General features: G+C 33.0%; 1 protein-coding gene across 6 annotated transcripts; it reads left to right on the forward strand.

Annotated features, from left to right (window-relative positions):
* The first annotated feature begins 1,120 nt into the window (after positions 1 to 1,120).
* On the forward strand, positions 1,121 to 6,649 carry LOC140975099 (protein PSK SIMULATOR 1-like). Of its 6 annotated transcripts, XM_073438629.1 has the most exons (13): positions 1,121 to 1,473; positions 1,649 to 1,940; positions 2,053 to 2,145; positions 2,234 to 2,321; positions 2,753 to 2,831; positions 3,530 to 3,627; positions 3,762 to 3,831; positions 4,644 to 4,738; positions 5,031 to 5,147; positions 5,278 to 5,354; positions 5,752 to 5,796; positions 5,868 to 6,050; positions 6,114 to 6,649. In XM_073438629.1, the coding sequence occupies exons 1-13, from the start codon at positions 1,152 to 1,154 to the stop codon at positions 6,436 to 6,438; spliced, it is 1,884 nt and encodes a 627-aa protein (XP_073294730.1). In that variant the 5' UTR covers positions 1,121 to 1,151; the 3' UTR covers positions 6,439 to 6,649. The 6 variants fall into 6 exon arrangements, with proteins under 6 accessions (XP_073294730.1, XP_073294728.1, XP_073294729.1 ...); XM_073438627.1 differs by having other exon boundaries at positions 5,868 to 6,649; XM_073438628.1 differs by having other exon boundaries at positions 3,545 to 3,627; positions 5,868 to 6,649.
* Positions 6,650 to 13,363: the final 6,714 nt, after the last annotated feature.

The raw sequence follows: 13,363 nt of genomic DNA on the forward strand, positions 1-13,363 counted from the left end.
AAAATCAGAAGGCCGTAAGAAAAAAAGGCAAGCAACAAAGAGATTATCATTATCAAATTCGATGATGGAAAAAACATGGAAATAAGATATGATGGTGAGATTGCTGAATTTAATCGACAAAGAAGTAGGAAAAATAGAAAAAATATGAAAAAGATATTGCATGATTCAAAAATCAAACAAAGAAAAGATTGGAGAAATTAAACTATTTGAAATGATATATAAGCTGTGAAATAATATNAAAAACCTTATAGGCTTTTATACTTGTCGTATCCCTTACCGGGAGTGTGGGATGTCGTCTTAACATCCTCCCAGGATTTATAACAAGTTTTTGAAAAAATTATTTTTATTATTTCTAACAATAACATTATATTATATATTACATATATAAACAATAAATAAATAACAGTAAAATAAATATTATTACTTTTGTTACCTTTTTCTTCTGTTCGGAGCTTGGAAAAATATGGAGGACTTTTAGAGCTTCGTGCTGATAACGTGTTGTGAAAAAGTAAAAATTTACGGTAAAAAAGTAAAAATCTCAAACTCTCAAAATTATCACACTACACACTTTATAATATTTTTCTCTCAACTCAATTGTGATTTTCTTCACAAATGAGAGATCTATTTATAGAAAATTTTTACAAATAATCCAAAAATAAAATACATCATTACCTACATCATCACACACTAATTTTCAATATTCAACACCTAATTTTACCTAATTTTCAACATTCAACATTCACATTTTCAACACAAATATTTAACATATTTTTAAATAATTTTTCAACAATTTCATCCATTGTGTGGACATAGTTTTTATTAGTACAACTGAATTTGAATCAAACTAATCATATAGGACAAATGAATGCAAAAATCAACAGACTTCAGCAATATAGTTTGTGGTTCATTACAATAAAATTATTCTTTTATATCTAACATACATATAAATATATCACTTCAATTGTGAATTTTCTTATATGTCTTTGTTCATTTAAGTTGGCCAATTAAATTATTAGGTTATCTTAATGGTTTTTTTTTTTGTAATTCATTATCAATCTTAAATGAATTTGGACATTAATACACATTCCTCTTTATTTCCTAAATTTTACGCCAAAAAATNCTTGGATGATGAGCCAAAGAAGCGGCCAACAATGGCTCAAGTTGTGCTCCAACTTGAGTGTGCACTTGAGCAGCAGAAGACCGCAATATGTTCGGTAGCAAATGAGATTACAAGTGTTTCTCCACGTGTTGATGACACTAACTTTATAGGTAGTGAGCAATTATCAATATCTCCTACATATGGCCAAACAGTTGCATCTCCTAAAGGACAATCTAAGGGTAACATGGATAGTGCTTATCCTTCATCTGGAGAAAACCAGAGGAAAGCCTCAGCATATAAACCATCTTGGTGGCCATGGAATGCAACTTGGAACAGATTTAAGTTTGGGAAGAAAAATGAATTGACAATACCAGGTATACTTTGATACGAGATAATAAATTCAAAATGAAAAAATGGTCATGTTTGATTTCATGTTTCGCTAACATTCTGGTAATTGAAGAATTTTTTCCATAATGTCTAATATATGAAAATCACTTTAAATGATCTCAAGGTTGAGCTCAGAAGTTAGTTCACTTTTGGGCAGAGCAGGTACTGCTGGGCTCAGAAAAGCAGTAGATGCATTGGATAAACTTGGTAGTAACATGACTAATTTGAAACCAGGTGGCGGTCCTGCAGCCAGGATGAGAATAAAAAGAAATCAAATCGCTGTTCTGGCTTTTGAAGTAGCGAACACCATAGACAAAGGTGCTAATTTAATGCACTCCATTTCAGAGGAGAATATCAAACATTTGAAAGAAGTGGTTCTCCAATCTGAAGGCGTGAATCAATTAATTGCAAAAGATATGGATGAGCTCCTGAGAATTGTTGCATATGACAAGAGGTATCATGTTAGAAATGGTTTTATTTGTTACAAATTCCCCTTTAGCATCTGCGCAATTTGATTTGATACTTTTTTTGGTATTGTGGCTTGTTCGTGTGCATTAATGTCTCAGGGATGAATTGAAAGTCTTTTTTGACGGGGTTGCTCGTTTCGGAAATCTCAGCTGGGATCCCCGGTGGCACAACTTGGACCGTCGCTTTAAGATGTAATTTCAATATCATTTCCTCAGTTAGCACGTTACATGCTTGTTCCTAATTTCCAGTATGATCCTTAGTTCGTCTATCTGATACTAGGATGGCGACAACCCCACCTCTAAAACGCTTGAAAGAAAAGGTGGGAACTGAGATTCAGCCATTGATGACTGCGGTTCAGTACACTGCTGTATGTTTTCAGTTATTACCAATTTGATTCTATTTTTCTGTTATTGTTTAAAATGTGTGTTTTCTTTATAGAAGTTCAGTGTGTCAGTATTCTAATTGAACGTTGTATGTGGAATAAAAGTTCTTACTTGCTACACATGGAGCATGGGACGGCTAGTTATTGAAAACTAACTGTTTGAAAGTCTTTCATGATGTCAATTAAAAATCCCTCAAGAATACCAATAAGAGAGGAAGCAACTGCCTAATATTATGTTGGATTTGTACTTTTTGTTTTTGGTTTTCTGGATGCATATTTATTTCAAGTTTGGAAGCAATTTAACACTTGAATTTAAGCTCAGTTTGGTGTATTGATGAAAAAGGATAGGTTCGGTGACAACTATTTTGCTGTATTCTTTTAGTTTTGAAAGGATGCTTAATATTATTAGGTTGCAGGAATTATATCACGAACTCAATGTGCTGTGCCGATTAGAAGACCCTGGGTTCAAGGATTTCTCCAATAGTGGACAGAGAGGTTATTATTGTCATATTGATTTGTTTTTTCAGTTAGTATAAGCTTAATTACATTGGAATCACCATATTTTAGCTTCAAAATGGTGGTTGAATGAGTTGAGTCAAGTGGAAATCTTAGGAGTGTGTGAGTATATTTAACACTGTTTTCCTGGACCACAAATAGTTTTGGCCCGCTCACATAAGAGATCAGATTTTTCCTGTTTGCTAAAAGATCTACGAGTTTTAATTTGTTTATCGGGCTTATTTAGCATTCATATTGTCCAGCATGTGGAATCTGGACTTTTTCTTTACGTAGTTACTGATCTTCTATAGCATTGTTGGACTCAGTATATATCTTTCCCCTGCATAATGGCCTATATGAGTATGATCAATTTAGATATTTGGATTTTGGGAAAAGATGTCTTGTGAATGTTTGATCCTAGCAGCTGCAAAGTTTTCAATGATATTTTCAGCATAGAAGTCGATCCTTTCCATATTAGTCACCTTCCTACTTCATGCGCTTGTCTTGTTTCATTCTGTTAATAGACTGCCAGAGAGGTATTACTCTGCTTAAATGAACCTTTCACATGCTTTATGTTTCATTGTCGAACATTTCTAATGGAGTCTGCTATAAATTGCTGTTTTATAATACATACATTTTTGTTCATAGTTGTCATTTTCTCATACCATTTTTTTAGTACCTGCTTTTGTTTTCTGAAGGAGAGACCCTTTCAGATTTACGACCGGAATTGAAAAGACGATGGAAACATGTACAAGGTTTGAAAAAGAAGTCACTGTGGTATAAAACCTTGGAGGAGGTAGCATCTCAGTGATTTTGTTTTCATTGAATGTTTGCTGGGCTTTTCAGCCAGAAAACAACTATTAACTTGTGACTGTAGTAAAAAAACTCCCACACAATTTAATAACATGTATATTTTATATTAATTTTAAGGTAATGGAGAAGCTTGTTGACACTGTTCATTTTCTCCATCTGGAGATCCATTCTGTATTTGGAAGACATGGTAATGTGCTAAGAAACTTCAACACCTTTGCAACTATTTCAATGTTTTGTCTTGTTAAATATAACTTTTGGAAGCTGATCATAATGATCTAAACTCTTATTTACCAGCACTTTTGGAAGATTCTACCTATTTTTATGTTACCGGAGAAAGGATTTAACACTCGATCATGCATTAATTTGGTAGTAGCCTTGTAAATTTGGATCATGACTTTTCGGCTGTTAAAACAATTACACCAGTTAATTTGTTTTTGTTTTCAACAAGCTTAAAACGGTCTATAGATCTGAGAGAGCTGAATAAATAAAGTTTGAGGACATGGAATGCTAAATTGCTAATGATTCTGATGTGACCTTAGAATGGTTTGTTTGAAACAATGTACTTTTCCCTGGCGCTGAATAATGAAAAATATCTCTTTTGATTTTAAGTGTTTTAAATCCATTAGAGAAGTAATGTCTATTTACAATATTGAATCGAAAATTGAATGTTCCATTAGTTATTTCATTGCATTTTCTAAACGCAAGTAGTTTAGTTTAGCACTGGCAGAATGGGGATGTTCCGCGGTACTTTTTGAATAGACTATCATGTTACAACACGAGATTCTACTACTCGTGTTTTGTTGTTGGCAAAATGATTTTCTTGTCATGTGATCAATGATCTCTGTGTAATGATGCAGTTGGTGTACACTTCGGTCATATTTTTTTACTTGTGCATGTTCTTTAGAGATCCACAGTTTGTTATCTTAGTTCAAGTTAATATCTCTGTCATTTCTCAAATTATATATAACAGACCGTTTTATAATGGGATTATTATTATAGATTGGGATGAGCCGTTAAAAAACAGCCACCAGAAGCTGGGATCCGCTGGACTTGCACTGCATTATGCTAATATCATTACACAGATAGATACTCTTGTGAGTGCTTCGCCTTTATTTTCTGTATTAAGTTCTCGCCTTGAGCCCTAAAGATGTTTCTTGAACATGCGCCAATCAATAGATTTTCTATATTTTTGAGTTGATTGCAACCGTATACAACTAGAAGTGATGGGTGAACAAAATGGGTGAAGTTAAATGGAATTATACTGAACTACCATATTCTCAGTAGAGAAAGGCTCGTAACACAAACTACCGATGATTTATCTGCCTTTTGTTTGCTTTGAGTTCAAGGATGTAAAGGATGATAATAAAATTTTCCAATTTCAATCAGGTGAGCAGACCACATTCGTTGCCAGCAGATATAAGAGATGCTCTATATCAGGGGCTCCCTCCCGCTATAAAATCAGTTCTACGCTCCAGAATACAATGGTTTCATCTCGAGGAAGAGGTACTTTCATCATTCTAATGAACCTATTTTTTCCCCATCACTTGCTTTTGTTTATTGCCTGTAAGCTGTTTAATTGATCTTTATCCATCTGCATGGTAATTACTAATTCTCCTTGATGATGTTTCTTCAGTTAACAGTAACACAGATCAAAGCAGAAATGGAGAAAATTTTGCAGTGGCTTGTCCCCATGGCCACCAACACAAAAAAGTAAACTGTTTTTCTTCTGTAAACAGTAGCTCTTTAACATATCTTACCTTTTTCTCAGTCCCAGATTCCTTGGAGGCAACTCATTGCTATGTTAATATTCATGACACCATGCCCGAAGAGGAGCTAAATCTCTATTCATTTCTCTGAATTTAGAATACAATCATCCCTCCTTAACCAAAATCATAACAAACATGCATTCTAATATTGACACTGATTTCAGAGTATATTCATGGATTTCCAACAATACCATAGCTTTGGATGGGTTGAGAAAGACTGAAGTTAACGTTTTAAGTAAATAGCACATGAAAACTTTTAATGTTCTTGTTCCTTCTCTCCCCTTTGTGATTTCTTATATAAATGTCATTCATCACTTTTCTATTCTGGGGTTCTTAAACAGGGCACACCTTCGCTTTGGTTGGGTTGGAGAATGGGCGAATACTCGGTGAGTCTGATTTTCTTGTGTTTTTTACCCCCTCTTTTGTTGCTTTTTACCAAACTATTTGGTCTCATTAGGTCTGAACTGAACCGGAATTCTACCGGTCAAACTGATCTACTTCGCATTGAAACACTTCATCACGCTAATAAGAAGAAAACCGAAGCTTACATTCTTGATCTGGTGGTATGGCTTCATCATCTAATCACCCAACCAATGGCTGCAACTCGAGTCGGATCCTCAAACAATCAAAGATTCATCCAGTTAACCCACAAGCCATACTGGCCATTAACAGCAGAAGATCAAGAACTGCTTTACCATGTGAGTAAAACTAACAAGTCAAACTTGGAATTAACAGTTGAAGATCAAGAAATGCTTCAGGATGTGAGTAAAAGGAAACTGACGCCTGGAATTAGCAAGAGTCAGGAATTCGACATGACAACTAAGAGGTTGTACAAGCAACATAGGCTAACTAAGAGTAGAAGCCATTCGCTAACATTCGAAAATAAGGAGGATCCTTTCCCTGTAAAACGGCGGCCATCTTCCATCCCTATCATAGACTTCGATATTGACCGAATCAAAGCGTTGGATGTGATTGATAGAGTGAACACAGAATGGTATGATTTAGAGCATAGCATGGATGAAGCATAAAAATGATAGTTTACAGCACTCATTTTTCAGCTGTGATCTTCTGTTTAGTGTACGGAGTATGCCATATATTTTCTTTGTATTTGTTAAGGAAAATAAAAGTTTATGTAAGGCAAGATGTACGTGTAAATCTAGCATTTTTCTTACATATTATATCAATTATAACTTTTAGATTGAAATATTATTTCTTTTTATCTATAAAGATTTTAACAAATTAATTTTCATCTTTATTAGCATATTTATTTGTTGAAGGTCATTTTTAAAAATAAAAACTATACAAATTAAAATTTTAATTCATATTTTATAATTTATATTTAGACATGATAAAATAGACTTCTAATCTCTAATTTTAAATAATTTATTTGTGTATTTCGTTTGTAATGATTTATTATTTATTCATTGAAATTTTTATTATTTTGAGACATAACTATCCAACACATTTGAATGAAAAACTTAAATTACCATTATTTGATTTAGAGTGATGCATAACTTAAAATATAAGACAACATAGACTAGTTTTGAGGTTGTAGTGTTCTTCATTTGTCTTGTTAAAGAAAAATAATCTGAAAATAACATATTTTTTGGTTGAATACATAAATAAGTTGGGACATCAAATAAATGAGAACAATGTGAGTGTAATATTGGACTGAAAATTTTTTTATGATTGTAAATTGTCTGTATGTGTCCAAATGAGAGAGATGAAAACTTATTTAAGTATGAGTTTAGTTCATTGACAGGAAAAATATATGTCTAAATATAAAGAGAATCTTAGATAATAAAACAAGAAACATCACAAGTTTCATTTCAAAATAGATCAATTAGTTACTAAGACCAATTATGTGTTGTCAATGGTGGTGAAAAATGTAGAGAAATCAAGTGAGACTTCAAAAAAACAAGAGAAAATAAAATGGAGTAAGACCCGAACTGTAATCGACTCAAATAAACAAAATCAGAAGGCCGTAAGAAAAAAAGGCAAGCAACAAAGAGATTATCATTATCAAATTCGATGATGGAAAAAACATGGAAATAAGATATGATGGTGAGATTGCTGAATTTAATCGACAAAGAAGTAGGAAAAATAGAAAAAATATGAAAAAGATATTGCATGATTCAAAAATCAAACAAAGAAAAGATTGGAGAAATTAAACTATTTGAAATGATATATAAGCTGTGAAATAATATTTGTTATTGAATAATTTGTGAAAAATTATGTCTTCATTACCCAATACATCGCAGGTGCTTTCCTATTTGTTTAATTTAAAATTATTGGGTTTATAATAATTTTCCATGTTGATAAAACAATCGAAATGTGACTTGGATGGTTGGATTGCAGTACAATTTTAGTTTTGAGTTACACCATTTTCATCGATTATAGGTCTTGATAAAACAAGAATCACAATGGGTATCAAGCCAAAATCACCTGCTTGGATCTCAATCATAATCAATCACTAAAAAAATTTGGAACAATTAATTCACCTTTCATGGCTAATCAAGAAATAACTTTTCATAAAAAAAAAACGAGTTTTGTAACGCTGTGAAGAGAATGTTGCATGTTATTCTACATATACACATGCAATTGCTCTTAAAATCTTTAGGAATTTCGAGTTCGAAGTTAGAAAAATCTATCAGAAACCCTTAAGAAGTTTATTTGCTGACGCCGACTCAGAGGTTTCGCAAGTTGATGAAATTCATGAACAAGTTGATTTGATACATGTTCATTTTTTTTACAGGTACAAATTTCATTTGCAGCCCGAACTTTCTATTTTCGTAGGCGTATAGATTATTAGTCGTGCCGACTCCATTTCTGATTACCAGGTTCCCTATAACACCGCCATAATCTCTAGTTCAGTTTCTCTTACACATTCTACTGAATCCATGTAAGAGATTTATCCGCACTACCCATGTAAGTAGCATGAACAAAACCCAGTTCAATGTTGTAGCAGGACCTTTCACCTTACTTTGTAACTTTAGTGCCTGACGGCTAATGCTCTTGGGTTGAGTTATTTACCAAGGAGTAATGTTTAAACGTAGAAGAAAATCAACTCCTGAGCATTATTTTCTCCCTTGCAACTGGTCAATCACGACATATGCTTACGCTTTCATTAATGGGATTGAGATAGTCTCGGTGACTTTGGGTCATTCTTGCTATCATGGTGCGTGTATGGGAGCACGAGTGATTGTACATGAGTCTCAGCTGTTCTACATTGATAATGGCACTGCATTAGTGATGGTTTACCAAGAAAAGGTCATATGAGATATTGCCCCTCCCATCGGTGGCAGACTAGATTCTAAGTTAAGGTTGAGCTAATCTAACATACATATAAATATACCACTTCAATTGTGAATTTCTTTATATGTCCTTGTTCATTTAAGTTGACCAATTAAATTATTAGATTATCTTAAGNAAAAAAATTATTTATTTATGTTTCTTAGTCAATTTTTGTGATTCATGTCCATCTTAGATATATTTAGACATTAATACATATTTTTCTTTTTTTTCCTCTAAATTTTAAACAAAATTTATGATCTAATCTTTAAAAAAAATTTAATCAATATAACCCTTATAATAAATATGAATTATATTGATAGTTTATTATCATTTGTTATATATTACAATTTTACATATAAAATTTTTAACTGAGTATTACATATTATTTTATTTATATATGTTTTTTACTATATATATTTATTTGAGTGGTATTATATTAAAATTTTATTTCTCTTTAATACACATTTTTCTTTTTTTTTTCTTTCTAAATTTTAAACTAAATTTATGATATAATCTTTAAAAAAAATTTAACCAATATAATCCTTATAATAAATATGAATTCTATTGATAGTTTATTATCATTTGTTATATATTACAATTTTACATATAAAATTTTTAACTGAGTATTACATATTATTTTATTTATATTTGTTTTTTACTATTTATATTTATTTGAGTGGTATTATGTTAAAATTTTATTTCTCTTAAATTATTAATCACCAATATTAATTTATAAATGATTGATTCTGATATAAAATTAATTATCTATAATATGTATTCTAAAAAAACATTGAAATTAAATAAAATTCGCAATGTGTTAAAAGTTAGCAAAAGCAAAAGTTATATTTACCTTAATAACAAGTTTAATGATTTTATTTTAACATTATTATGATAATTTTGTAACTTAAGAGAATTTTATTTGACGATTGTCTATTGTACTCTATTTAAGTAAATTTTAGTTTCGATTTTGGTAAAATTTACCTTTCTGTTAATTTTATTTTTATTGTTTTTTTCATTTTGAATGATATTTGAATGAAAAATATTTTTGCTGATTTATCATTTAAGAGATTTGTATTATGTCGCACGCGGATTGAAAATCTCATATAAATAAGTGAATATATATGATTTATTGTCATCATGTATTTTTATGTATTATTTTTTGATATATTTATATTGATAAATACTTATAAAATGATGTTATTCAAACGACTTTAAACATTATCTAATTCTCGTGATTATATTTTTCATTATTAGTCACCTACGTGCATCGCACGTGTACATTCCTAGTATTAGAAAATGGAGTTCTTGGGCTAAAATATAGGAAAAAAAAAACTAACCACCTAGGCTACCGCCTGGGAGGAGCAACACATGGCTCCGCCCGTGCCTTCCATCGAGTGATGATTTCAGCGGCATATTTGGGGTGAGGGAAATAGTTCCGAAAGAAAAGAAGACTGATGTGACCTGTAGATGTGGGATTCAGGAACATATTTGTGGTCGTTTTTCATTATTTAAGGTACCACCCGAAATTTCAGTGATACACATTTAATTGGAAAAGCTGGATTTGGTGAAATCTACAAATGTCTAATCGATAACTGGCGCGAGACATTTGCCATAAAGCGATTAAAATCAAACTCCAAGCAAGGGGCATATAAGTTTTTGACAGAGATTGAAATATTTTCCGAGCTCTGACATGTTAAACTGGTTTCTTTGATTGGATACTGCAATGAGCACATGATATTGTTCTAATTTATGAATATATGCCCAACAGAACTTTAGAGGACCACCTCTACAATGGCACCAGTTGTTCTTCCTCTCTTGCATGGATGCAACGTCTTGATACCTGCATTGGAGCTGGTCGAGGACTAGATTGTCTTCACACAGGGAATGCAATCATACACAGCCATGCATGTCAAGGTTTCAAATATCTCGCCGGACGAAACTTCATGGCTCAGGTTTCAGATTTTGGCTTTGTCAAACATGAAAATAGACACAACCTAAAAACGTGGTGTTGCAAGTATCCGTGGGAGACCGGCATTAGATCAAAGTGTTTCAATGGATGAGCAGATGCTAACAAAGTCGGCTAGAGACAAAATTAGTAAAGGAGCATTCGATCTAATTGTAGCTTCAAGCTTTAGAGATAGCTTGAAAACATTAGTACAAGTTGTTGAAATATCTTAATATAGTGTACAAAATGTTGGTTTAACGTACGGTAATTTGAGATAATAAATATGAACTGGACACCGATATTTACGTGAAAAACCTCTAAAAATTATTATGGCGAAAACTACGGGTAAGATGAAAAAAATTTCACTATAATAGTTTTATGGTGTACAACCACATACTGTGTTTCCAAAGAGAACACACACTCTCTTAATACAGGAGAACAATTACCTCACAAATATTATAGAACTAAGCACTCAAATGCTATAAGATGAGAAAGAATTCAATGAAGGTATGATTTCTGAATGAGAGGAGGGTGCTCTATTTATAGAGCTCATCGTCCATGAGAAAACACGTATAAAAATGTGTTTTCCGTCTGAATGTTTCTGTTGTCAAATTTGACAACTCACAAAGCTTTCAATGATAGCATCCAATCATTGCATTTAATTCATTTCCGGTGTCAATCTATTTCTTTGCCGACATATCTTCCACTTGGAGATTGGAGATTTTATTGAGAATCAAACACATCTCCACACATCTTTTAAATCTTGTCATTCTCTGCTGCTTACATTTCTGCTAGGTTACTTGAGGACCTACACCACTCAAACTTATCAATTTTCACTGACATGGTCAAAAAATCAGCTATGTTATTCTTTGTATGGATTTTCTGTATATCCACACTTCCTTCCTCTACTACTTCTTGCACAAAGTGAAATTGGACTCCAATGTGTTTAGTCCTTGAATGAAATATTGGATTTCTTGCGATGTGCAAGGCACTTTGACTGTCACAAAACAAAGGAACATTTTCTTGTTTATGCTCGATCTCCTTCAATAACTTTTTAATCAATATTGCAGCTTGAGTAGCTACCATGTATTCTGCCTTTGTTGTAAATAATGTCACAATTGTTTGCAATTTTGAAACACAACTTACTGCTCTCCTGCAAGTGTAAACACATAACCAATAATAGATTTTCTCTTATCAGGATCACCTGCATAATTTGAATCGACATAGCCTCTGAGTGTAAAATTCGATCCCCCATAACATAATGCAGCTTTTGAGATACCCTTAATGTATCTAAAGATCCTCTTAACAGTCCTCCAATACTCTCGTCCAGGATTCGCCATATATAGACTAACTGCTCCCACTACTTGAGCAAGGTCTTGTACAAATCATGGCGAACATCAAACTTCTCACCGCTGATGTATATGGTACTCGAGACATCTTCATCCTATCTTTTTCACTACTAGGACACATCTCGGAGGATGACTTGAAGTAACAGGAAGAGGGGTCGATATTGGTTTACTATCTTGCAAGTTGAAGCGTTGCAAGACTTTCTTCAAATAATTTTTCTGAGAAAGACAAATATTTATGTTACTTCTGTCTCGGTAAACTTGCATCCCTAGAATCTTATTTACTGATCTCAGGTCCTTCATATCAAATTTCGTAGCCAACTGTGCCTTCAATCCTTGGACCTGATCTTTGTTGGAGCATGCTACTAACATGTCGTCCACATACAACAGTAAAATGATATAATCATCACCAGACCTCTTGATATATATACAAGGGTCTGCACTCAGTCTATTGTATCCAATGCTCATGATATAGGAATTAAATCTCTTGTACCAACACCTAGGAGCCTATTTGAGACCGTACAAAATTTGTTCAACATGTAAACCAAGTTCTCTTTGTCTTTTTTTCGCAAAACCTTCTGGCTAGAGCATATAGATTTCTTCTTCAAGATCTCCATGAAAAAATTCCGTTTTCACATCTAGATATTCTAGATGTAGGTCAAACACTGAACACAATGCCAACACTACTCTAATTGTTGTAAGCCGAACCATATGAGAAAATATCTCATTGAAGTCAATGCCTTCTTCCTGAGCATATCTTTTTACCACCAATTTAACACGATACATCTCCACTTGGTTCTTGCCATCACGCTTGATCTTATAGACTCAAATGTTACCAATGCTTTTCTCTCTCGTGGTAGTGTAACAAGAACTCAAGTTTTATTCTTGTCTAATGCCTCCAATTCTTCTTGCATTGCTATCACTCACAAAGATACATCCGAGCTTTGAGTAGTCTCGTGGAAACTCGATAGCTCACCATCTCTAATAATAGACAATATGCAATATTTCTTTCAATGACATAATCTGAAAGCAAACCTGGTGGTCTTCTGTCTCGAGTTGACTGCCTCACATTGGAAACCTCAGACTCAACATGTTCTTGTTCTTCGTGCTTTGGTACTACTTCACAAAAAATTTGACATTCGTCTGTCTTATTTTCAACCTGAAATATAGTAGTTTCTGAATTCAGCGTGCCTTTGTCTCCTTTTAATTTATCCTCCTCGAAGATAACATCTCTTTTGATGATAAGTTTGTGGACAGTAGTAACCCACAAGTGAAACCCCTTTACTCCAGCTTGGAGAAACCCCTTGTGACACGTTTTAAAGCCATGAGGCCTCGGACCAAAGCAGACAATATCATAAGTAGGCTGAG

This window comes from Primulina huaijiensis, chromosome 4, assembly GCF_012295235.1.
Source record: "Primulina huaijiensis isolate GDHJ02 chromosome 4, ASM1229523v2, whole genome shotgun sequence".
Classification (NCBI taxonomy): domain Eukaryota; kingdom Viridiplantae; phylum Streptophyta; class Magnoliopsida; order Lamiales; family Gesneriaceae; genus Primulina; species Primulina huaijiensis.

Coding starts and splice junctions, on each gene's coding strand:
- LOC140975099 (XM_073438627.1), top strand. CDS start 1,152: ATGGCTCAAGTTGTGCTCCAACTTGAGTGTGCACTTGAGCAGCAGAAG. Junction 2,832..3,529: donor CTCCAATAGTGGACAGAGAG/GTTATTATTGTC, acceptor TGTTTTCTGAAG/GAGAGACCCTTTCAGATTTA. Junction 3,832..4,643: donor TTCTGTATTTGGAAGACATG/GTAATGTGCTAA, acceptor TTATTATTATAG/ATTGGGATGAGCCGTTAAAA.